Source organism: Larus michahellis, chromosome 3 (genome assembly GCF_964199755.1).
Source record: "Larus michahellis chromosome 3, bLarMic1.1, whole genome shotgun sequence".
Taxonomy (NCBI): domain Eukaryota; kingdom Metazoa; phylum Chordata; class Aves; order Charadriiformes; family Laridae; genus Larus; species Larus michahellis.
In genome coordinates this window covers 99,666,231-99,692,342 of record NC_133898.1, presented here as the reverse complement: position 1 = coordinate 99,692,342, position 26,112 = coordinate 99,666,231, and the positions used below count along the sequence as shown (strand labels likewise).

Genomic DNA, 26,112 nt, shown 5'->3' with positions numbered 1-26,112 from the left:
CATCTTTCCAACTGACTTATTCTTTAAAGTATAATTAGGAGAGCACTCTGTATCTGATTATAGTAACTGTTAAGAACTGTCAAGTATCTTACAATTATCATGCAGAAGATACATTTTATTTTGCAATAGTTAGTAGTATATATATTAACCCAGCTATCAGACCTGTACCAAATGGAACAAGAGCACAAAGCCAAATACTATCACCCAAGACAGATGTGGCTTGAGTACCAGATCATCACTGACTAGTAGTTAATTCTGTCCACAGGCAAATCTGATTCTGTGGTCTTGGTGTGACAGACTGACAGACTTTGCAGCAGCCACAAAATATAGCAAATGTATGAAATGGCAGAAATAAGCATTTATGTTTACTTCTTTTGACTTATGAAGTATGCTGAAGAAAAGTCATGCATTGTATTCCATACAGTTTATTTAATCTTCGATAGGAGTGGAATATATGATGGTGCACAGGAATCAGTATAAGATATTTTTTTCACAGGTTCAAGATGCATTCCGATGCCGACTGAGAAATTGCCAGGATCCAATCAATGCAGATTCTTCAAGTTCTTTTCCTAATGGACATGCTCAAATCATGGTTAGCTTTTATTTTTTTTCTTTGACTCTCAATTTGGTGTTCCTATCCAAAAGAAAAAAACTTACAGTACTGTACGTGGCAAGTATGCACAGCTGAAATATAAACACCATTTTTAAGCGTAAGTTGGTTTAGATCGTTATCTGCTTGCCTAAATCTTGTAGCAAGTTTTAAATTATTGGTGTGATCATTTAGTGGAGCACAGTGAATTAGTACCTTCCACCAGTGTTCTTTATGACAAAAGGTTCTTACATAAGAAAATGAGAAAGTAATCTAATAATATATAATGAGTTTTCCTACTGTTGGTGTAAAGAGCAGTGATACCTCTGAGAGTCTTCCCTTTATGACACCTTGAAAAACGTTCCTCTCAAAATAATTCAGACAAGGAGAAAGTGCTAGAGATTCTAGAGAGGGAATCTATGTAGTGGCTTGAATTAAGGAGACAGTGAATGGCTTAGAATGCCAGTTTGGATTTACTATACTGTTAGGTAGTATATGAACACAAAATATTGGTCCCTTCACTTTCAATGACAGTTTGTCATTGATTATAATGGGGACAGGATCAGGGCCTAAAAACCATGAAAGCCTCAGCAAGCAGATGTCCATCAAAAAATGATGACTCAAAAATAATGCAATGTTTGAACTTCACAAGCAAGAAGGAGGTCAGCTTTATTAAATGTTTTTCATGTAATAAACTTTCTGTGGAAATAAAAACTCAATTTAAAATTAATTGAATTCTATAACAGGATAAATAGTTTTGCTTAACTGGGCGAAGTGTGCTTGGATTTTCAACTGTTATTCTTAGCTCTTACAATTTGATGTTGCCCAATGAAATCAGTAGTAGTTGTTTTAAGGGACTACAAATTTTACATGATTACATTAGTAGCAAGGCTGGACAGAATGTTATATAACGAATAACCACTTCATAACAAATTAATGATGTTTCAGACAGGGTGGAATAATTGGATTACACTTATTCACAGTAATTTGTATTGCAGGCTTTTTTCCATATTTCTGTTTATGAAATTAAAATGAAAAGCTTCCTTAAAGATGATCCTTCCATACGATGTAGAAGTTACTCTTCCATATACATAAAAAAACTATACACTGTATCGTTTTATTAAAATTATATACTCTACTTCCACCTATTTTATTTTATTTTTTCTGGTCAGGCAGCATACTTTGAAAACCACCCAGTTATACTTTAGGAAACTTTGTAAAGCTCTGCTGTTGTAAAACAATACACTTCACCTTCTCAGCAACAAGAAACCACTTTTAAGAAACTCTGTAAGTAGGACATTTTGGAAGCGCTAGTTGGCAAAAAGGTATTGTGGTTAAGTTTTCAATTAATAATGGTTGTCCCGTTTCATTGTTTCTTGTTACAGACTGATTTCGAAAAGGACGTGGACATTGCTTGTCGGTCAGGTAAGAACACTGAGAGAGTATTTAGCCAACAAAAAGAAGTCTTGTGCTAGTTCCTAGTGAAGTGAAAACCAGAAAAATCTCAGGGTTTAATTGTTCACAACACATATTTATAAATGTAAACAAAAATTGATGCCACTGTACAGGTACGTTTATTTCTTTTTCTTACGAAAGCCTTTTGCTAGAATTCAGCAGGTGGGAAGCAACCAAAGGTATGATTGTCTATTAGAGGCAAATGGTTTTGGAAAGAACGTCAGTCTTGCACACAAAATTTTCATTGCCCTAGTAGACAAGCAAATGTGAAACAGTCATTTTGCTATAGAAAAGAAATAATTAATATAGTGTATTTAAAAGCTATGTATATGAAGGACGCATCAATTGGTTTACTTTTAAAGAGGATAAGTTTTTTAGGGTTCTAAGTGAAATCAACAGTAGCTTGAGCAACATGGTATCAGCAAAATGAAATTTGATTCCACTTTATTGGAACAAGTCGGGTTTTTTAAGACATTTCAGTAATGTGATCTTTAATAAGTCAGCTATGTCTGTTTCCACATATTAAAAATAACACATTTTAACCAATCTATTTGCAAACCTTGTTTAAATGAAGCACAGAATAAAATAAATGACCCTTTAAAACCTACAGAAATTTTTAAATCTAGGAGGACAATTTTACCTAGAGAAGCAGTCCTGCCTAGACACCCTTTGTTTCCAATGAAGTGAGAAAGAAAGAGAGAGAGGGTGTCGTCTGCACAGGGTGAGTCAGGACAGAAGCCTGACTTAGCTGTTCTGAGTCAGCCACCTGGAGGACACTGTCTCTCTTCACTCACTATATGGGGAGCCAAGACAGCAGATCTCATTAAGGTGAAGTTTGAGTTTCCAGTTCAGTTTCTTGCAATATAGTAATAGTTCTTCCATATAGTTTAGTTTTAATATGCACATGTATTTTAAAGGGAGCAGGATAGTAGGTTGTAACACAAATGCACATTTGTCACCATCCAACGCAGATAAAAGTCCCGCATAGGTCCATGTAGCTCCTACTTCCTACCTTTGCCAACGTAGCTCTGCAGTACGGGAAGCCTTATCAGGGGCATCCTTAAGGAGATGGACTTTGAGTACAGCTACGAATAGGCTTTACTAGATAAACATTTAAACTCAGTTTGTTTTAATGAAAGATTCAAGAATAGATCACTGGTTGAATCATCTTAACAAGTGTGGCTGGAAACAACGAAGCAGCCACACTGAAGTCAGGTATTTGTGCACTGTTGTTTAGAGGCAAATAGTACTGAAAAGTGCGAGATGGGAGAGTGGGATGCCTTATGAGCTGCTTGCTATGGAACATGGCAGGTACTGGGGGATCTGGGTCATCAGAGCCCTCAGGCTACCAAAAGGGATGTAAATGTAATACCTGAGATACTTCAAGTTGTCTGACTGTCTCAGCCCATGAGCTGGATTTTATTGCACAAACTAGCACTGGTGTGAATTAAAATATTTTCAACTGGGACAAGAAAATCCTTGCACCCAGCTGGAATAAGCCCAGTAATTGCTTTTAATTTTTTTTTTCTTACTAGCTATCCTTTCTCTTTCATTACTTCTGTTATTCTTTCATTGAGTTATAGACTTATATTTATTTTTTAAGATCAATAATTGTGATTGAATAGATGTTTTGCTTTTTGAATACATCCTCCTGAAGATTTTGTGTTCTATGACAGGATTAATAACTTTTACATGTGGCGCTTACCCCAACAAAAAAATGCTGTGTATTGATACAAGTTTGACCAGGAAGGCCTAGGCCTACACGAGACATGTTTATATTCTTTATAACCTTTTCAGATGCAGCAAAACACGCCTTTCTGATACCAATGGAATTTCTTCCCAATGTGGTTACTTTTTGGTCTAAAAATGACCAAAATTATTATTTAATTTAAATTAAATTAAAAAATAATTTAACACAGAAGTTTTAAGAAGTCAGTGAAAAGGAACATTTAGGTGCTCAGGAACACATGTTCATAGTTAGAATCTTATGGTAGGTCATTACAATGGATTGACAGAATGATTCTACCTTACAATCTGTTTGACATTTTCCAGGAGTTTATGTGGAGTTAATAATGGCAGTACAGATGTCATAGTGTATTTTTTAGGAAAAACCTTAATCGAGTTCCACAAGGCAGGCTTTTGCTTAAGCTGTAGGTCACCTAAGATCTGTGTAAGGCAGTAGGAATAAATGAAGGAATGGGTTTTTATTTATATAAATGACTGAAGCTTAGTCCGAGATCTGCGTCAGTAATACACAGTAGATTAAGAGATGCTGATTTTTTATTAAAAAAAAATAATCACAAAACAATATTTATAGAATAAAAGTTATTAAATGGATAGAAAAAGAGTTAAGAAGAGGTACTGGTAAAGGGAGTGCTGCTAAATAAAGCCACTAGAAAAAGCAGCATTAGGCAGACATGGCTTTGTGTTGTAAGAATTCTGTTCTCTGACCCACAGTTCTACATAAAGACATTGGACCTTGCAGAGCAGCTACTATAACAGGAACACTTTCTAGAATTTCACTAAATGATGAAGAGGAGGAGAAGGGTCCAAACCCTGAAGGAATGAGCTATTCTACCTTACCTGGAAACATCATCTCCAAAGTCATCATCCAGCAACCAACAGGTCTCCACATGCCCATGAGTATGAGTGAACTGGCCAATCAGTGCTTGAAAAAAGACAACAGTGAGTTGCGGAGGACTGTGTATTTATGCACTGATGATAATTTGAGAGGTGCAGATATGGACATAGTCCATCCTCAAGAACGGATGATAGAAAGCGACTACATAGTCATGCCCCGGGGCTCAGTAAATACCCAGCCATCACTGAAAGATGAAAGCAAAATGAATATAGGCATGGATACGTTGCCTCATGAAAGGCTGTTGCACTACAAAGTTAATCCAGAGTTCAATATGAATCCTTCTGTAATGGACCAATTTAATATCAATTTAGACCAGCATCTTCCCACCCAAGAACATATGCAGAATTTACCATTTGAGCCCCGCACAGCAGTGAAGAATTTCATTGCCTCGGAGCTGGATGACAATGCGGGATTATCAAGAAGTGAAACTGGATCCACAATATCAATGAGCTCTTTAGAGGTCAGTGGTGCATAAACAAATTGCATGCTCTGTTGTTCTAATTATGTGATAAGACAATAAATTGTGTCTTGTGTCTAAGGGGTGAAACTGATGTTTTAATTCAGTATAAATTATTGTTCGGGATCATACACTGCTGTTCATATTTCTCTTATTATCAGAAGTGTTTATACCTAGAAAACAAGATTAAAGTTTCAGAGCCAGTCTGTATGAAACTGTATAGTTCTGGAGATTTAACATTCCACACGACTGCAAAGGATTTCGTGACCTACCAGGTAAAGTCCACTGGAAAATACTGTTTTGCTATGAGAAGAAAAATTATTACTGCAAGTGATAATCATTGACACTGCCTGCAAGCACATGCAGTTAAAAATCTTTGCCATTTTATTGCTGACAATCATATCTGGCTTGGATATGATAGGTCTGATTCTGCTCTCACTAGTGTAAATCTTGGATTCTTCTGTCCAGTAGTTCATCACTTACTGATTTAGTTTTGTTTGCATGTGTGTGTGGGCATTGGTACAACTGATGTGTGCGATAGGTACAGGCGGACTTCATGTGGATAATCCTAGGTACTAGTCAGATTGCAAAAATGAACTGAAAAGCCTTCAAAAGGGATTCAGTTCATTACTACAATCTGCCTGTGGGATTTAAACATTATAAAAGTGAAAACTATTTACATTGTTTCCTAAGACCTCAGTGTCAGGTACTGCCATTCCTATTAAGCTTTTATTTATGCAAAACCACCAGTGAGGTGGAGTTAATTTCATACTTGGGCCTCCTTAAGAACTGGAAATACATTCCACCAGCATTTCAAATGTTATGAACTGTAGCATTTGGTGGGAAAGAAAAAGACAAATGAGAAAAAAATCGTACCTACTCATTCTCAGAAGGAAGTTACAGATGGAAAAAGGTCTACTGTATTCTACTGTAAACTTGAAGCCATTAGCTATTACTCTACAATGTTTGGACCCGTCTGTGTAGGGAAGCAGTAACTTTACCTGATTCTTCAACTGTTAGACAGAGAACTGTAGCCCATACTTCATAGAATGGGGGGTACTTTGGGATATTTCTTCTAAAATGGAGTTGAAGTTTCATGTGTGTATCAACTGGAGACTTTGGGCAGAAGAACAGAACTTAGTTCCTTTTCAAGCTTTGAAAGTGAAATATTTCTCTTGCTGTTGTTTATATTGTGTGTGTTCTATTGTAAGTTTTCACAAGGCATAATTTAACTGAAAAAAGTAATTGAAAAATTAACTGGGGGGGCTTTGCGAATAATCAAACGGTGTCCACTTCTTGTTTGTTGTTAAAGTGAATATGTATAATCTTGGGACAAATTTTCAGAATTATTTTTAAAAGATAGTGTCAGTGCTTGCCTGCTTGCCCACTAAATTCTCAGACAGACAGGCTCTTTCAAAGCAAGTTTGCATCGTTAAAGAAGTTACTGCCCTCAGCTAAGGTATGTTAGTTGATAGATCCGACGTGGTGCACAGTTCTTCTCCAATTTAATGCAACACCAGAAGCAGGATAGGTAAAGTCATTTTCCAGTAGTATCCTCTCCTACCTGCCTACAATACTGTCTTTCAGATACTTTTTGTCAGATACAGAGACTCAAATCCAGCCTGGTTAAGATTAGGCACATGGCCGAGATATCAAGGGAAGGTTTACGATTTCTTGAGAAAGTAGACATACCTGCCACCATATCATCCACTCCACCTGAGGTCTAAATTGCCCTCTGGATATGCTTCTTTCTTTCCATTGGTGATAAAGGCCATCTAGAAGACCTAAAAAAAAGGAGACCTTAGTTAAGTTGTAAAAATTGGGACAATAATTACTCCATCTTACCAGAGTTCCAGTTCCTGCGGCCACTTTGGAAAATGTGCCTGAAAATCTGTAAGCATATTGCACTGCTCCTTTAGAGTCAATTTTTTTTTTAACTTTATTTGTATCATATTTTAAGCTTACCACTAAGATGGGATATAGACACTGAATCTGTACCACTGTTCTCTATATCATTTTTATGCTCAGAAGACACTACTAAGTATGTAGCAGAAAATGTAGTAAAATATAATAAAATATGATAGAAAATATTTAGTCACTTCTAACTTGGTAAACATATTAGGTTTAGGAAGCTGTATGTTGGTCCAGAAAGCCGTAAAGAGTTACATTATTAAGCCAAACCGAACCCAGCATAATTCCATGTATTAGGAAAAAAACAGATATTAGGGCAGATCAGAAATGAAAGGAACTGTTTTGGCTTTTGTGTCTGCCTTTGTGGTTCTCAGCACTACTTGATTATATAGCATTGCTTCATCTTTTCATAAGGATGCGCTGCAATGAATTGAAGATAGGAACATGAAAAAAATTGAACACAGACGAAAATCAGAGTCTCAAGCAGATCCAGATAAGCAGATACAGCTGGATAAAGAATATGATTCTGGTCTTGTGTATGCAATGTGTAAGAAGCAAGGGTTGAGGTCAAGTCCCAAAATGCTATTGGCTAGAATTGAGCAGCTGGATTCACTTTTACTGCTGCCATAAACAAAATAAAGAAAGGAGGGCAAGGGATTTTTTTCAAAATAATTTTGATCTCCAGCACAATACAATTTTAGAAGATTTCAAGACCTTTCAAAAGACAAGGCTTTGTCAGACATTGTGGAGCAGCAAAACCTGCAGCAGGATCATTTTGTCCACATTTTTCCAGACAGAGCATGACTAGACCATCCTTAAAGCAGAATATCCTGAGCAGTAGGAAGCCGCCTTCTCCCATCAGCTCATACTGCTCTCCCACCCGAAGTCCAACATAAAAGCACAGGGATTTCTGCTCTATAGGGGCAGTTCACCTTTCACTTTTCTGAAGAAACAGTCAAGATCCAACCCAGCTTCTGATTTCAGAAGTGTAATTATGAACCCACAAACACCTCTAGACACAAAAATACTGCGGACATAACTTGCGCAACTGGACACCCAGTAAAATACAATATACGTACATAGAGTAGTTGTTATTTGTCCACTCATTTTATGGTAGATGCTAGTCTTTGTGGCCATAAAACTGAACCAGCAGGATTAGAGGACACTTTGGAAAATATAAACCCTAAGTTTTTTCACAGCATAAAATAAAATTATTTCTTTTAAATTTAATTTCCACCTTACTAGTGAAACACCAGAGTACTGTGTTGCAAGGAGGTGGTTTGCAGAAATATGTGCATTATCATCCTAAGAATTCAATATGTTTGGAAAATTTAGCTTTTGCGTAACATCTTTACCTTCCTAAATTCATAAAATCAATTATTTTTTGTATTTTGCACATTCCAAGAGACGATCAGCACTTAGAACAATATGTGCCTGTTCAAATAATTAAAAAGTGTATATAGAGATAAACAGCAAAAAAACCCAAAGCTATTAAAAATGAGGGGTGAAATATCAGGTCTTTTTCATGTTCTCTTTCATTTAGACTTCGTATTCATTATGATCACCGGAGATGGATGTTTTGGAGCACAAGTACATATGTCCTGACTTTTAACTCTGCAGGGAGGATCCATCACCCCTACTATTAGATATCCAAATGTAGGCATTCCCCTTCTGATATTTGCCCCCGCTTTAGAGTCAATGAGAAGAAATAGGCACTTTTAGGCCACTTCTAGACATCTGCTCCAAGATGAAGTAAATCACAGGTCCTCAGTGCGAGGGTCTCTCTTCAGGTGCCAGAGAGGAAGCTAGAATTAGTAATTCAGACAACATCAACAATGTCAATGTCCTAAATTTAGTCAGGTGAATCCTACAGTGTGTCACAAACTTTATTCTAATTTTTATATTTTTTTTCTCAAGAAAATGCATAGTTGTGAACAATCAAATGCTTTCTTATATATGGAAGAATTTCAGCTTTCAAAAGTCTGTGAATGCCATAATATTTATATACAAGTATTGCCCAAATAAATATAAATTTAAGGGTCTGCAGATTCCCAATGTGCAAGTCAGTGCTTTTTTATTTTATTTGGTATGTACCCAACAGTACTCCTATGATCATAGGCACAAGCAGGCATATTAGTACATCACAGAGTTTCTTAGGAGGAGTAATTGAACATCTGGCTAATCTCCTGCACATCCTTTATATGCATGGATTAAAACTGGATTTGCTACCTTGGCATCAAAGTGGCTTGGAGTGTGCTCCTTCAGTTCACAATGTTTTGATTTTAATGAAGGCAGCACTCTTGATACACTCTTTTGGAATGTTTTTTTGTTTTGAAAATGTACACTCAAAGTGGTGTGCTCATTAAAATTAAATTACTTTGAAGTGAAGTAGTGCATTCCCAGCCACTTAGATGCAAGGAAAGGTTAGGAGGTTTAAATGCAGAGGAAGAAGCTGATCTCTGCAACATATCTCCAGGATAAGTAATTCTTTTATTTTTATTTTTATTGTGCAAAATAAATGCAAGAGGGAGTAGATACCAGCTGCCTGACTATGCGAGGAGACTTGCATCGTTGCCTTTGTAGAAGAAGAATGACAGGTTCTTTCAAGGGAACTATGGTTAGTGTAGTGTGAGCAGAAGTGGAACAGAGCTGAAAGAGACAAAGACTTTTAACTATTATAAGAGGAAGGGCATGCAAAGACAGACGCTAGAAACATTTATTAAAGGGAAAAAAGAGCATCTGCTTTAGAAGAGCAGGAAGAAAAGGACTTCCCAAACTGTTTGTCACGTAAAGGACTGTAATTCTCTTTCCAGTCTCTTATCTTCCTTATTTATTTTTCTGTCTCAGTTTCTGCTGTGAGATCTTTATGTGGAGAAAGACATAAAGCTCTTAGCTGGGAAGTTGATTGTGTGACCGAAATAACTCTTCTTTACTAATTCATGAGAGCTCTTAATACATTCAAAGAAAGTCAGCTCCGGAGATCCTTGGCCAAATTGCCAATGTGGGACTATAGGAATAAAAACCTGTTACAGCTGAGAAAATAAAGGGATCCATTAACGATAGTGAGATGCAAACTAAAAGTAAGGGTCTAGATAAAGAGAAGAGAGAAAAGAAAGACAGACAGGCGGGGGGGGAAAGAAAGAAAGATTGCAGAAATGGAGAAGAATCTCAAAATGAAGGTGTTAAGGAGGAATGAAGTAAACGCATCAGGAGAGGAACAAGAACAGGAAAGGAGAGAAGAAATATGCAGTTAAAACAATCAATCTTGTCAATAACGTAACAGAGCATCAGGCAGAACAAAAGCAAAATAGTGTGACGTCATTTTGACTTACGCTATGAGAAGTAAAAAAGAGAGAGAGAGAACTAAAATGGAGAGATGAGCAACACAGGAACTTCCTCGTTGTCATGTTTCCACATTGCATTTATTTTGTTTTATTCTCCCCAGCCTAGGATCTTGTATGTCAAATCTCATCTCAGAGTGAATTATAAACTGCTGATAATAAGGCTTTATATTAATGGAAGCATGGTTATAGCCCTCACTATAATATGGTATCTCTGGTTTCAATTATACTTTGCACAATGCAATATATCTTCAGGAGTATCTCATGTAATTAATCAGGTAGTGGTGTAACGCAGACTAGAATAAGGAGAAAACCAGGCATTTGTCGTTTTACAGAGATGGAGAGGGATTTTATTAGTCATTTAGTGAGAGCAGCTCTTTCCTGGTGCCAGCGGATCAGTGAATGCTGGTGTATGGAAATTATTCTTCAGTATTCTATTTTTGTCCCCCAGCGAACAGAGTTTAAAGTTGCTCTGGAATTACACAGAGAAGCTATACATGATTAGCGACAAGTAAAATTGATTTAAAATAAATTACTACTGCAGACCTTCTTTCACAGAGTTTCACTCTGGTCCTGTCATAAAGGCAGGGGGAGGGAAGGATTGCTGTCAAATGGATTTTATCAATTAAGATCAAAGAGCTGTAGAAATCAGAGGTGGAAAAAACCTTGTCAGGTCATCTCTTCTATCAATGCAAGAACATTTTCTACAGCGTATTTCTCTAATACATAATCAAACTTCACTTTCAAGACCAGAGTGAAGGGCTGCCACTCTTTCCCTTAGCAGATTATTTCGTAGTTACATAGACTTTCTTTATTCCTGAGGGCATCTCTGAAATTTCCTGTTTGGTTGGGTTTTTTCCTATTTTTTTGAATTATGACTTTTCAGATTTTTTCTCACACCAGCTTTGTTTATCAGTGTTTATATCCTTCTAAGTTTTCTTAACAAGCTTCTGTGTTTGCCTTTTCCAGAGGGAAAGTTTAAACAAGCTGTATCACTCTTTTATCCTTTCCTCTTGACCCAGCATTATTAACTCTTTAAAAGTACTTTTTGCTGCTTTCCTCTGAAATTTCCCCGGTTTACAGGCATGATTTAGCTTCTGTCAGTGTAGGGCACCAATGCAACTCACTGCAATTGTTCAGAAAGGGCTGTTCACACCCACGCCCATGTAAATGGGACTTGACTTATTTTTGTGTAGCATTTGTAGTTATGCGTAGACTGCAGTTCACTAGTTGCCCGTACCCCTCAGCTTTTTTAGAATTGTCCCAGCTATCTCTCTGACGCTGAATAATTGCACGTGTCTTCAGCATTTTAGGCAGTCCCTTTACTAGTTAACCTTGCAGGTCTCCAGCATTAGGGCTCTTCAGCTTGGAGAACAGATGACTGAGTAGTGAACAGGGAATGATTATGTGTATTTCCTATAACAGAAGAAACAGGAGCATCCAATGAAATGGCAAAGAAGGGATAAACAACATGATTTCCCGTGTCACGTTATGCATATTTAAATTGTCAAATTCACTACCTCAGCACATTTTGGATGTCAAAATTAAGAATAATTAACAATAATTCTAAAACATGATGAGTTTTAGATAATGTAAAAAAACATTATTAAGCTCAACAGAGTAAGCTCCTCTGACGGCAATTCCTAAACTACTGAAGAACTAGGGAGGGTATTGCAGCAGAAATGTCACTTTACATTTGCCCTTCTCTATATCATTCCTGAAGCATCACTGCAGAACCTGGTCAAATACAATTCAAATACAAAATACTAAATGAGGCAAAATAGTTATTGGTTATTTATATTCTACTAATATTAATACTCAAGCAGATCTCCAACTGATCCTTGAAAAATACACCAGCTTCCAGTCTAATTTTTTTGTTGGCTAAAATCAGTCTCAGTTTTGTAGGTGGGTAAAAGGAACAGCTTTTTGGAAAGAAACATACTGCTGTGACCAGTTCAGCAGTTCATTTGACTCAAGAGGGTTTTTTTTTTCCTATCTCCACTCAGCTGCTGGCTTACGTTAATGCAAATTGTAGAATGGGACAGATGGTTGATTTCTGAAAGAATTTAGGTGTGTGTGGAAAACCCCATTTTTCACATCCAAGAGAGACACAAGTAAACTTCATTTAAGAAAAAAAAGTATATAGACAATCACACTGAAAGTGTTGATTTGCATGTTTTAAACTTGTTGTATATCATACAGAAGCTAGGAGAAGAATTTGGTAAAACAACAACTTCCAGTTGGGACCAAACCAAAACTTCCATCCTCATAAATCAAGATTCCCAATGTCTTCATGCTTCTGAATATGTGCCTGCTCTCAAAACATAACACTGCAGTCATTTCAAGGCAGTGATGTAGTAGCCAGGAGGACCCAATCGTGGTGGTGGCCCGTACCTAGTGGTGTCAGTGACAATATTGCAGATGACTGTCAGTGGTGCAGGATCACATTCATAACCAGCACCCTTTGTTTTTCAGAAACACGCAGAACTTCGCTGCTACTGTCCAGACATCTGGCAGCTACATGCTTTTTATGTCTGTGGAGAGCAAGCTCTGACAGCACTTGTGCTGTATTTCACCTTACGCAGCCATGGAAAAAAGTGAAGCACGAGCACAGAACAGATGTTCTTTACTATATAAATTCAAAATAAATGTGTTTGTGATAGATTCTTGTTAAGCCCTCGAAAAATCCTCACTGAGATAAACCTGTGGTATGACCTGTTCGGTCAGAACTGCTGTAATCTAACAGCGAAATTGCAGTAGTTACCTCTTTCTGACAATAGCACAGTTAAATATGTTGCAGTCTGTTAGACATGTAAAGAGTGATATGGTTGTCTGGCTGCAAAATCTAATAATCCAGCTATGCCAGGAATATTTCCACTGTGTTCAAGCAGATTTAAGGCAAAATACAAATGCTCCGATTTTATAAATCACAGTATCTAGCAAATTACACATTTCTTCCTAAATTTTCCATGTTTTCACTTAGGGTTCTCAGTCAGATGATTCAATGATACCAGGTTTGTTACCGAACTGTAGCTTAAAAGTAGCTTTTTCAAGCATTTTTCAAAGCTGCTCGTGTAAACGTCACCTCGTTATTTGCTGTACATGTTTCTTCTTTTGTATCCACAGAGCCTTTTCAGTGGTAGATGTGCTCTAATTGCCCCTTAAAAATAGATTCTTCCTCATTAGACATAAGTAGATTTTTTCAGCTACTGATTTTACTTTGGAATGATAAAGGCCTATGTCAAAGGTACTGTGGCCCCCTTAATATGAGTGAGGAGTAAGAACTTAGCTGCTTTCAGAATTTGAGCATAATGTTCCCATATTTTTGTCACAAGCAAGGCCTTTGCTGTTTCCGTGTTTTCATGATACTTATTTTTGCAGAATTATTTGATTTATTTTTAAATACTCTTTTTAAGGTGTCCTAGGTTAAATCAAGCCTTGCTGATTAAATATAGCTTCTCCAAAGCTTGTAGTTGGTGGTTGTTTTAATTGTATTGTAGACTGTTTTTTTATACTGCCTCCCAGCTCTTTAGGCATCAGAGCGTGTCAACAGTGCTACAGTGATATTCCAAATACCACTGTGGATTGGATCATCAAAATTTTACTACAAAACCAGACAATATGTCACAAAGTGGTATTATCAAGGGCTCAGGGACCAAACATTCTCCTCTTCCTACAACTGAAAAACTTGTAAAATTATTTCTTTCAATTGCACAAAAACAAAACAGCTTACTAAAACCTGCATGTTTGTTAAAGCAAATAAAATCAAAGTCTAATGAAGTCAGTAACGTTATTCGTCTTGACATAATGGGTTTGATTTGTATCTCACTGCAGAAATTAGGTGCAATTTGAAAAGGTTTATTCACCAAGACTTAAAGCCATCCTATCCTACCAGAAAAATTAGGGTTAAAGTGTAGAGGCAAGCCTTTTTGTTTTCTTGGGGTACTTTCCCCTTCCTTTAACTCTCCTTCCCGAAGGGGAATGTATCTTTTCTCTCCATTCACATGTTCTTTGCACTCTTTTTTTCAGCTCTTCCAACCGCTGTTTCTACATCTCTTCAGCCTATTGCAAGCCATTCAGTTTCCAACCTTAGAAGAAAAAAAATATTTTTCACTCTTTATAATATTTCTGCTTCTTTGCATAATTTGGCTTTATAATTGGTATCTTTTAGAATCTGTAAAAAAATCTGTGCTGAATTATTTGCGATATGTGTAAGGAATCATATTCTGTTGCATTTTATGAGTGACTACTTCACTGGTAAATCATTCTTGCTTTATATCAGATGCTTTGAATCAGATTTGTCATAAGTGTAGAACAAAATCATTGCTTTCTCCATCCAGATGTCATTGCAAACAAACAAGCTGAAGCTATGGGAAGTGTAGATGGCTTCGGCTTGATTTTGCTATCAGTTATTCCATTAAAATCAATGGAGTTGTACCAATGTAAGCCTCATATAGGAAAGAATCAATTTCTGTATACCTATACAAATCTAAATCATAGATACATATAGGTAGCTGTGTAAAAAGTATAAATATGATGATAATTTGTAAATACCACAGAAAGTATAGAAATAGGTATATTTTATACACCAACAGGTTCAATTGCATGCAAATAACATGCACATTATGCATCCTGGTGAAATGCAGCCTGGTTTATTTCAGAGAAGAGAATATCATACTGAATAAACTGTATGCAAAGTCATGCATTAATCTTAAATTACCAAGATAAAATCTACAAGCTCTCACAGAATACCTAATATATATCTGATAGGAAAACAAGAATGTTATTTAGACTCATTAATATGATTTGGTGAGTAGTCCCCTTGTTAATACAACCTCTTTTTTCTTTCTTTTTTACTGCTTAATAGAGAAGAAAATCACGTTATTCGGACCTTGACTTTGAAGTAAGTTTTACTGAATTATTCCTGATTATTAAAAGTATTTTCCTAAAAGTAAATGCGAAGTGTTCATTTACCAGATTTTAGCCTTCTGACATAGTAGATGTCATAGGGTTGTTCAATTGGTACTGTACAGAAGATGATGACCAGATGAGCAATTCATTAAGACTACTTTGGTGCAACTTGTTTCTAAAATATTCTGAGATCAAACCGTCATATTGCAGTATTAACCATCATGGTTTCGGTTTTTAAATTCTCTGCCTCTTCATTTTCATCTTTTTTTTTTGTTGTTGTTGTTTTGTTTTGCTGGCTATCTATCTACTGAAAAAGTGTGACACTTCTGTAGGACAGGCCACATTGCTGTAGAAGGCTGCTTTGTTCAAGAGACTCTCAATCATTTGTTCTATCTCTCCTTCTTCTATACTAATTTACTGGCATATGAGTTTCACATAATCCCAATAGTGATTATGAATGTGTCAAATTTTGAGCAATGAAGTGCTGCAGTTGCCAAAGGTTATGGAACACATGCTATATACAAAATGAAGTTCATGTAAGATTCTTTAGGTTGGATATCCATAATTTCAGACTTAGACCCCATTGAATGAGAAGGTTCAGTTGTGTTAGATAATGACCATTTTGTTCTGTCTCAGTCAGTATGATTCTCTTAGAGATTTGTTTATTTGAGGTTTTTTGCTCTACTCTCTACCAGAAGCAATACAGGAGTTGGTTTTCAAGGGGATGTTAATAATTTATGGATTTGGAGTTTTTGCATAGGTTGTCTGTTCATGCACGTTAATAGTTTGATACAATTCTTCATGTGTCTCCAGAGAAGTTGAACAATCATAATATTTGCATGGAAGCTACAGATCTCAGGCTAAACTTTAACATCCAGTGATCAGTATATATCAACCAAAACTTTAAAAATCACTCTCTCTGTTTTTGTGTACAAACAAAAGCATTTTTTATTATTATTTGGGCTGTAAGCACAGCAATTGTACTTTCAGATTTCACATTCTAGTCCATGGAAGAGACGGAGGGAGAACTAGCAAAATGCAGCCATAGTAGTGGTCATAGAAGCCTTGCAATAAAAGAAGGGTTTGCTTTGGTGACCTGCTTTTGCTGAAATGATGACTTTCTATGTCCGATTGTGGTTACTTGGTAGTTCAACATGATGCCTTAATCTCTTATGTCATTTTCCCCCAGAGGCTATAGCCACCTTAAGCAGTCATGTAACGTCTCAAATAAAGCACCAAAGATTCATAGTAAACTTAAGGAAAATAAAATGAAGAGATTATCCTAAATATGCTTTGGGATAAATGACTAGACAGGAAGAAAAAAAAAAAACAGGAATCAACAACAAAATTCTGATGAGCAAGCAATTCTAAAATTAAATGCAAGTAACATGAACAGAAGTTTTATAATTATAATGATATAAAGAATTCTGAGCTTTAGTGTTCTTTACTGAAAGGTAGGAATATCATGCCATTCACAATGAGAACATTCTCTGTGGCAACAGATACTATCACATTCTTCTTACCACTCAGCAGAGCACAGTCCAACACCAAATAAATACCAGTAACGCTGTACACATTCTGCTCTCAAGAATCAGGCCTCCCATTACATATTTCCTTTTGACTCACATAGCGTATTTAAGATGCTTACACCTTTTTCTTGTCTTGTTTGCGGTATTGTTGCTCCGTGGCCTAATACTTTTAGAAGTATGATTATAATGCAGGAAAAGGTATTTATTTGTAAGAAGGGAAGGATGGGGCCATTGGGAGTGACTGCTGAGGAAGTAAGAGTGGCAACGATACTGTGCCAGTTGCTGCTGTGTTTTAGAAGTACAGACTCAGACTAACCCCATCTCACTTCTGTGTTTTATGGTTCCTCTGATTAAGCCTGTGGGCTTTCCTGTGTTCTTACACATAGCGTGGCTGTCTGTCTGAGGTAAAGCAAAATCAAAAAGCCATAAAATATTCAGATAGCCACCCAGATTCCTTTGCTCAGGCATACTGATGAAGGGAATTGAGATAGTGTTGTGTGTCCAAAATACTGCTATTCTGATATTTCAAACCAGCGTGACTGCAAAATAGAATAGAGCCTGGAGGTGAGGTCAAGCTAGAGTGATTGGCCATACTAGTTAAATTTTTAACACTTTCTCTGCTTTGTCTGTGGCCAGTGCCAGCTGGCACTCTCTGAGACAATGTTTTGAGGATAACAAATGCTATGGATGTGGCTCTGAGAATAACAAATGCTAAATACCCAGTATGGACAAGACTGAGTCAAGCTTGGCTCTCCCAGCAGTCCCTACACCCTCAACCTCTCACACATGTCTCTCTCTGTCCATACAAAACAAACCGTCAGGCTATGCCTGTCTTACTTAAGACATTTGGGGGAATATTTCTGGGTGCCAAAATGCCAGTTTTCATATGGATGAGTTTTTAGAATGTTCTTTACTATTTTAGTTTGTATCACCCTTGTCTCTCCAAACAGTTCCTGAAATGTCCTTAGGGAACCAGTGCAACCTAGGTGCCATTCACAATAGGCAATTTGGTTGTAGACTTCTTATTTCAGAGACTAAGAGAATTTTTTAGCATTCGTGGAGAACATTCCATGCTAGATGGTACCACGGAATGGTCTTGGACATGTTTGACTTACTACAGTAGAGTCACAGTTTCATTGTTTAAAAAAAAAAAAAAGACTGTGCTAGTGGGCTGCAATGCAACACTCACCTTAATATAGACAATTTGAAGTAAAAACAAAGAAACACATGACGACCAATTTTTTTTTCTGAGGGCCACAGTTAAAACTCAAAGCCAGTTGCTATGTAGTGTGAACACAGGCAGATCATGACTGTACTGAATGCCATAAAATAGTCTCTGTCCCTGTTATCTCCAATATATGTAGAAATACAGGTGTAGTTTTAAGGGCCTTTGCAATGGACTATGAATAAAAGTCCTGTAAGTGGGTAGTGTTATAGAAAGCTTACGTCTCTAGTCAAAGGAGAGAGAGAAAAAGATGACAACCAAGCTGGCCAGCCGGTATCATAGATTTTAGAGAGAAGTCTCTCAAGAACTGGGCCACCTGTATCTTGTTTTCCCTTTTTAAATAATTTACCATTACATTCGTAAATTATCCCTTTATGTAGAAAAAAAGAAGACAGAATGTAACATACTGGGTTTAATCTGTAGGCAGGAAGCATTACTGCTAAATAATATAACGTCCACTATTAGATTTTGCCAAAGGTTGACTAATATATTTGTACTGTGAAGTTTGCTAAAATGAACAGTCAACATACAACAGCTTTACGGCTCTTTTTTTTGCTATTAGCAAGAATTAGTTTAGACTCATTTATGCAGTCCGGTATCCAAAACATGACCGAAATTCATAGGTCTGAGGAGTTTTGGATCCTTGCTGCTGCTGGCTGTGGTAACCCCGGCAAAGTGCCCCCCAGCCATTATGTTGTTTTTCCCCAAAGCTGGACAGGTAGCTTTTTCATGAAGGCTCAGCACTAACACTTAGCTGTCAGATCAAATAAAATTCATTGTAATTATGTTGAACAGAAATACAGATGCTGTGGAAACTCCCAGGGGGACTTTATAATAGGTGTGTACTGACAAAAACATGCAGGAGAGTTAAACAGTGTTATTGACTTGCATTTTAGGATTCAAGATCACAATTACCTTTAAATTCTATGGGAGGGTCCGGCTCCTGGATTTCTTCAGCCATCCACCCCATTCTCCCCTTTTTATGAGGCATTCATTGGATCTCCTGTGGTAATAACATTTAAGCCAAGTAATTCAGAAAAGTGCCTTATTATACTGCTCCCCAGGATTCAAGTTATCTCTGTCTCTTTTTGAGCTCCACCTATGAGGGAGAGAGAGCAAGGGAACAGAGGACAAGTGTGAATACCAAAATGCCTTCTTTTCTTTCCACAAAGCAGTAGACTCTCACTAGCAATAATGCTAAATTGATCAACAATTGCTGGAGCTGCATTCTTTCAAAATTTTATCTGCAATAGCTATTCATTATAACAACATTAAAAACACAAAAGTTTAAAATCATTCTCTTTACTAACCCGAAGACATCTCTCAAAGACAAAGGTGAAAAAAAAATATGCCTGCAGGGAAAAATCCTTTCTGGTTCCTAAGTTTGGCAACTGATCATACCTATAACATCTTGAAAACACAGCATGTTTCCATTATAGGGCTGGTAAGGCATTCCCCCATCTGTTCTTTTCACTTAGCTCTTTTGTACAATATTTGAGAGAGAGCATTTTTACCTGTGACAAGATAGAAAATCTCCAAGGCAAATTGAAGGACTTTATTATTGTTGTTGTGGTGGTGGTGGTTATTATTATTACTATTATTCATAAGATTGACACAAAACTTCATGAGAATATTTGTGCTTGAGCTGGCGTTCGGATAAAACCCTGTCATAAATGAAAAAGGGAGCTGGATACAGAGTTATGTTTGACATCCTTCCCATCTTGATGGTAGCCATCCGCACCCTGAATCCTCTTCTGAGAGTAGATGCTCATCAGAGTTGGCCTTATTCTTTTCAAAACACACACTTGGTGTTACTTGTGAGTAGGGGTAAATATGTGGAAGGGGTGTCAGTGCAGCCCGGCCTCCTTTAGGGCATGGGGGAAAAGAGTTACAGAGCCTGCAGGAAAGACAACCAGATGTGTGTCTGTAGCCTGGTGGCTACTTCAGGTGCTTCTGGAGGGGATGCAGCATTAATGGACAAATCCTCAGCTGCACCTAAATAAGCTGTGCTTGGAAAGGGCAGCAGGAGAAGCTCCTTTTCCATCCTGTTTTCATCCTACTACTACAATTGTCCTAGTATATACTGGTCAGGATCTCCAGCTCTGTATTGATAAATCTTATGTATTTCTTAGACTGATAAAGCTGTGTTTTCCACATTTCCCATTTAATAGAGAGAACAGATTAAACGCCCACAAATACTTTGTTGGTTATTTTCTCATAAAAGACAAAAGAGTTACCCAACAGAGAATATTTTCTAGAAAGAAGATAAGATAGTGCTTTCTAACAAAGAATTTAAAAGAAGTGTAGAAAAGAATCATAGAATGGTTTGGGTTGCAAGGAACCTTAAAGATCATCTAGTTCCAACCCCCCTGCCATGGGCAGGGACACCTCCCACTAGACCAGGCTGCTCAAAGCCCCATCCAGCCTGGCCTTGAACACTTCCAGGGATGGGGCATCCACAGCTTCTCTGGGCAACCTGCTCCAGTGTCTCACCACCCTCACAGTAAAGAATTTCTTCCTAATATCTAATCTAAATCTGCCCTCTTTCAGTTTAAAACCATTACCCCTCGTCCTGTCACCACACTCCTTGATAAAGTGTCCCTCCCCATCTCTCCTGTAGGCCCCCTTTAGGTACTGGAAGGCTGCTGTAAGGTCTCCCTGGAGCCTTCTCGTCTCCAGGCTGAACAACCCCAACTCTCTCAGCCTGTCTTCATAGGAGAGGTTAAAAAAGAAAAGTTAAAGTTGGAAATTTAAGTTACTGCACCTTCGGTTCAGATTGTTCTTTATAAGCAGTGGGGAGGGGCGGGTGTCAGTGGGTAGGAATTATGGAATGGAAGCCAGAAAAACACAAAGCAATGAAAAGATCCATAGGTACATGTGCATACCAGTCATTCTGCTATTAAGAATAAAATTTGAAGCCTTTTTTTCTGGCAGGCTTCCCACTGCAAGTGTTTAATTTCTCCTCCCACCTGCTTCTCCTCAGGAATAATGTAATGAACTGAGTAAGACATTTGCATTATTCATATTTGCTATTTAACGAATTCTTGGGTACACGATTCAGGAAAATATCAGAAAGTAGCATTCTTTGTATTCCTAGCCTTCTATTAAAAAGTTTCCAACTGGAGATACTTGTTTCATAGTCATATGCTTATTTCCTGCTTTTAGAGCCAGTATTTTAACCTACCAAATCTGTTTTAGTCCTGTGAGCATGTCTTCTTTCAGCCAATAATAATGTTTGAGGCAGAACCTTTCTTTTTTAAATTCTATGTGTATGAAATTTGCTACATATCCCTGTCTGCTGTAACAGCAGTAGCTTAAAAGCATCCCTAGGAAGTCACTTAAGTGAAACTCCCCTCATAAATTTAGATCAGCTATCTCTAGTTATATTGCATTTTGCAAGGAGTTCCTCACCAAATCCTGAAAAATTGTTTCCCTTATTCACCCCACAACTCGGGTTAAGTTAATAGGTCTTTAATTGCTTTCTGTATCTCATGTCTCTTTTGTGAATAATGTTGCCAATTTCCTGTTCTCAGGAGTGAAACAAGTTCTCAGGCTCCAGTGTAGCTATATTAGTGATAATATGGTTATTACAGCATAGCAGTAGAAATGCATGATCAAGAGAGCAGCCACAATTAATGACATTTATAAACACGGAATGCAAATGAAAGATAAAAGTTAAAATTGGTATTGGTAAAGCAATATTTAGGGTCAGATACCACTGACAAATGCCACTCCGTTTTAGGTGGTACTAACCCAGACTTGGCCAAAGCGTTGCTGGCCGGGAAAGGTCACACTCGGGCACTGCATACTGAAGTTTGCAGGGTTTGTCACGTACCACGCCAGGGAAAATCAGGCTTGACAATTAGTGGACGTGCATAGAGGGTCGTGTCCTGCACCTCTTCTGGCACCGTTATTGGCTGCTGCCATGGCTGTAACTCATGTTCAGGCAGTTACAAAAGCTTAAGAAAAGCCACACTGAGCCTATCTGCTGTTGGACTGAGGTGAAGCATCCTCAGTCCCTCCTGTCCCCCATCCACCCAGACCACAGAACCGTGAGACTGGCTGAACGGTAAGCAGCCTTTGGCTTTGCTTCAGAAGCCAGTCTGAATCCATACCTGAGCGTGAACCTGTTTGGAAACAACGCAGATGGTAGGCTTGAAAACAGGCTTTACTCTCCATGTATATCTGCCAAGGCGGATACATAGCCAAGGGTCTACTCCAACTCGGGGGGCTGTTTGGGGTCCCCACCTCTTCCAGAGGAGGGCCATATAATTAGTTTATGTGGAAGAGTGTCCTGTGCATAGGCTAGAGGGAGAGTGGTTTCCAGTTGCCCAGTCCATGACATAAGAAAGCAAGTAAAACTGAAAAACTGTGCCTACTTTTCTTAATATGAATGCCATTGCAACTGCAATTTACGATGATCTGAATGACAAGAAGACGTCTAACTAAAAAGACATAACATTTGGACCTTTTCCATTTTGGGCCAAGATTTCTGAGTTCAGTGTTGTCATAAAAATTATTCCGATAGGGACCATTACAAACCGCTGTTGCATTCCTATAGAAATTAAAATATTAGCATCCATACTGAAAACAGAAATTCTGGAAAATATTCCTAATGTGCAAGAGAAATATACTTCTAAGAAGCCGCCACCACTTTCAAAATACTTCTAGGCTAGCACAAAAACAGTGTCCCTTAATTTCAGCAACTCAATAAATGTGGGGTAAAAACAGTCTCTTGTGCACAGGAAGAACATTAAACAGAGCAGAGAGAAGGCTCAGTGCAATTCACTTCCATTGGTTGAGTCTATAGGGAAAAGATGGCCCTGCCGAATTCAATTTACTTTGTTAAGTCAAGGAAAATAATGCTTCTCTTAAAAAAAAAAACCCAGATTCAATTAGAAATATAAGCAATTATGTTCCATTTTGCAGAAGGTCATGCATACAAGAAAGAGGCACATGGAATTGTTTCAAGAGTTAAATCAGAAATTTCAGACGCTGGACAGATTTCGGGATGTGCCAAAATCAGGCAGTATGGTAAGTTTTCCTTCTTAGATGTTTAAAATATGATGGATCCTTAACAACAAAAATGAAACAAAAGTCCTTTTAATTCAGTATATTTCCTGAGAAGACCTCAGTCTGCGCTACCTTTAGATAGCCTCAGAAAATTAGAACAAAAGATATTTTCAGTAATCTAACCTATGACAAGACTCATTAGGTTTTACAACTAGACCATAACTAACTCACCGACATCATTATAGATGACAAGAAATTGAACTGTAGGGAACACATTTCAAAGCTGTATGTGCCTACCAAGTCTAAAGGACTTTATACAGAGAAAACAACTCACTAATGTAATTTGGCCAATAGGGCTTTTCCTCTAGCCAGGGAAACAGATATTAAATTAGTTACTACAAACAAGTCCAGCTAGATTCACCTATACATGAGAAGGTCCAGAAAGCACACAGGGTCTCTGTAATGCCGTGTCTTTTCCATAATAGGTTTATAAATATTTACCATGGGAAAGGCAAAAATTAAATTATCCTGACTTGACTCTGCTATCATCATAATTCAAATTTATACACACACACACTCATACACACAAGCATAACACCCTGACTACATCTGATAATGAGAGCAAGGAAATAGTTGATTCTGCCTAATTAAAACAGCTAATTTAGTGTGACATATTTGTTAGCAGTAATATTATGATTAGTAATAATTTTATATATAATTTTATAATGTGAAAACTGTATATTAAATGGAACTGAGCTAGAATCATTGTATTCTATAACTTTTTCAGAAGACCTGCTCTCAGACATGAAGAAGAGGTATTAAGCAGATGTGAGGCCAATGGATTTACATCATTTACATCATCTTAATCCAGCAGAAATTTGGCCCTGATTCTTTGATGAATCTTTAGTTGTGATATGTGTTATTTTGCAACCAGTTGTCGCTCACTCCCCCTTCTGAGATTTGCTGACATGTAACGTTTGCATTCGCCTCCCTATTTGAGATTTTCTGTCCATGTAAAGCTTGAATTAATTCAAAATCTCAAAGGAAATCTCAGTGGAAGAGTTGCGTTTACTCTGTTTTGCATCGGCTCTATGTTTTTGAAAGGTCTGCTATAAAAGCTGGCTAGAGGAATGGTCTATCTGTGAGACAGACAGTCAGAGAGTGATCCAGGTACCTAAATATAGGCATCTCAGGCTATTTTGGAGAGCCTCAGGTGTCTTAGTCTACAGCATGGTACAGGCAGTGATGACACAGGACTCAAAGGAGACCTGCATCTCTCATGACAGATAGTTAGAGATCAGGCAGAAAATCCAAAGGCATCTAAAGTGGTGCAAAAATGTTAGGTTAAGTAAGTCCCACCCAACATGACAGCAGAAATCACTAACTAAATTGGTCTTAGTCCATAATGTCTTTTACCCTATAAAAATTAGCATTCAAAAAAAATTCATTCAGTAGAAAATAACCAGCTTCCAGCCGGTTGATCCTAATATACACGAGCTCATTGGCCTGTAAAGCAAGGTAGCTCTCCCAGCATTTTCAAGGACTAGGTTTCGGTGGTTGTCATGCACCTGCCCCAATTCAAAATCCAGCTGGCAGTCTCGGTTTGAAACCACTCCATATTTCAGACAGCATGCTCTTCTCCATTACCTTCCCTTCTCTTCTCCCACTTTTCTACACACCCGCTATTAAAAAGATGGCTATTGGTACTGGATCACTCGGCCATTCCTCATGTAGATTGGTTCTTGTGAAAGAAAGGGCTTATCTGGCAGCTCAGGTGAGGAGCCTGCCAAAGTGTTGATTGTTCACAGAGAAAGAGTCGCAACAGCGCTGAACACGCGCCAGCCCAGCTCCCTGCAAAGTCATTTCCACTCTCTGCCTTCTCTGTCTCATGAGAGCACACTAGCAATCAGCCTTATAAACAGAAAACCCATTAATTCATCCTTGGTTTAATTCTTCTTTCTTCTCTGGTCTTCAGGAGAACTCAGCACCGAACAAGGCTCCCTGGGACAGTTACAAAACCACAGGCGACTACCCACACTATACAACGATAAACGTATTAGACACAGAGGCAAAAGATGCTTTAGAACTCAGACCAGCAGAATGGGAGAAGTGTCTGAACTTGCCTTTAGATGTGCAAGAAGGTGACTTTCAAACAGAAGTTTAACAAAACCGAAAACAAACTGAACAAAACAAAAATAATTCATTGCACTGACAATAAAGAGACTTGGGGAATCCTGACGCTCCTGTCTGAACATTGTGACTACTTTATGTCAGGCTCTTCCTGTGCCAAATGTCAGTGGTTTTTTTCGTACAGTATTTTCCCACTAGTGCGGCTAGTGGAGAACCAGGTGTACAATTCTTACCATCGTGTGTTGTAAGTACCCGTGGAATGGATTTGTAAGGTAATCTTTATAGATAAACCTCAAGCAACGATTCATGTTGTAACAGCTTCATTTGGTTTAGTTTTCAAAAAACTTCACCATGAAGCACAATGTATATATTTATGCAGTTTTTAAAGTTTATAACAGTCTGTTTGGCCATTACTACACTTTTTACTTTATAATATAAAAGCAAAGTTTTTGTCATTAAATGAATGTCTGTTGAGCTACATTCTTCATTGCTTTAAATGCAATAAAGTAATAATCTCACTTTTATATGAATAATATATTTCACATCTTTATTATTGCAGTTTTCTCTGGAAAGCTCAGAGTAGCTTTCTCTGCTGCAGCTGTGTATAAAATATTTAAAATGTTGTATGGTGTAAATAAACCTTTGTCTACATATCAGTTTCTTAGTGCATTTTATTCTGTATTTGCTAATCTTAAATGCGCGTATTTATAAAGTTATCTTTAAAAACACACATACTGAATATGTATTTGGAGTTTTAATAGTATGCTGTTCTAGCTCCTGCAAAGAGGTTCTAAAGCGTATTAGTAGGTTTGTGTAGCCATTCTGCTTTTTCTTAGGTATTCTTTTGTGACAATGTACCATATAAATTGGACTTGTCAGAATACTATTGCAATTGTTTTGTTTTATAAGA

At 37.5% G+C, this 26,112-nt stretch overlaps 1 protein-coding gene across 9 annotated transcripts in view; it reads left to right on the top strand.

Moving 5' to 3' along the window:
• Window positions 1-25,853, top strand: part of ADGRB3 (adhesion G protein-coupled receptor B3) — a 466,027-nt gene extending 440,174 nt beyond the window's left edge. For 7 of the 9 annotated variants that reach the window (XM_074581466.1, XM_074581465.1, XM_074581459.1 and 4 more), the window contains 6 exons: window positions 497-592; window positions 1,975-2,014; window positions 4,502-5,145; window positions 15,262-15,297; window positions 22,989-23,093; window positions 25,048-25,853. In XM_074581466.1, the coding sequence (XP_074437567.1) occupies window positions 497-592; window positions 1,975-2,014; window positions 4,502-5,145; window positions 15,262-15,297; window positions 22,989-23,093; window positions 25,048-25,236 (1,110 nt within the window). In that variant the 3' untranslated portion in view covers window positions 25,237-25,853. The remainder of the gene's footprint in view (window positions 1-496; window positions 593-1,974; window positions 2,015-4,501; window positions 5,146-15,261; window positions 15,298-22,988; window positions 23,094-25,047) is intronic. The other 2 variants (XM_074581468.1, XM_074581463.1) reach the window with 1 other exon arrangement.
• Window positions 25,854-26,112: the final 259 nt, after the last annotated feature.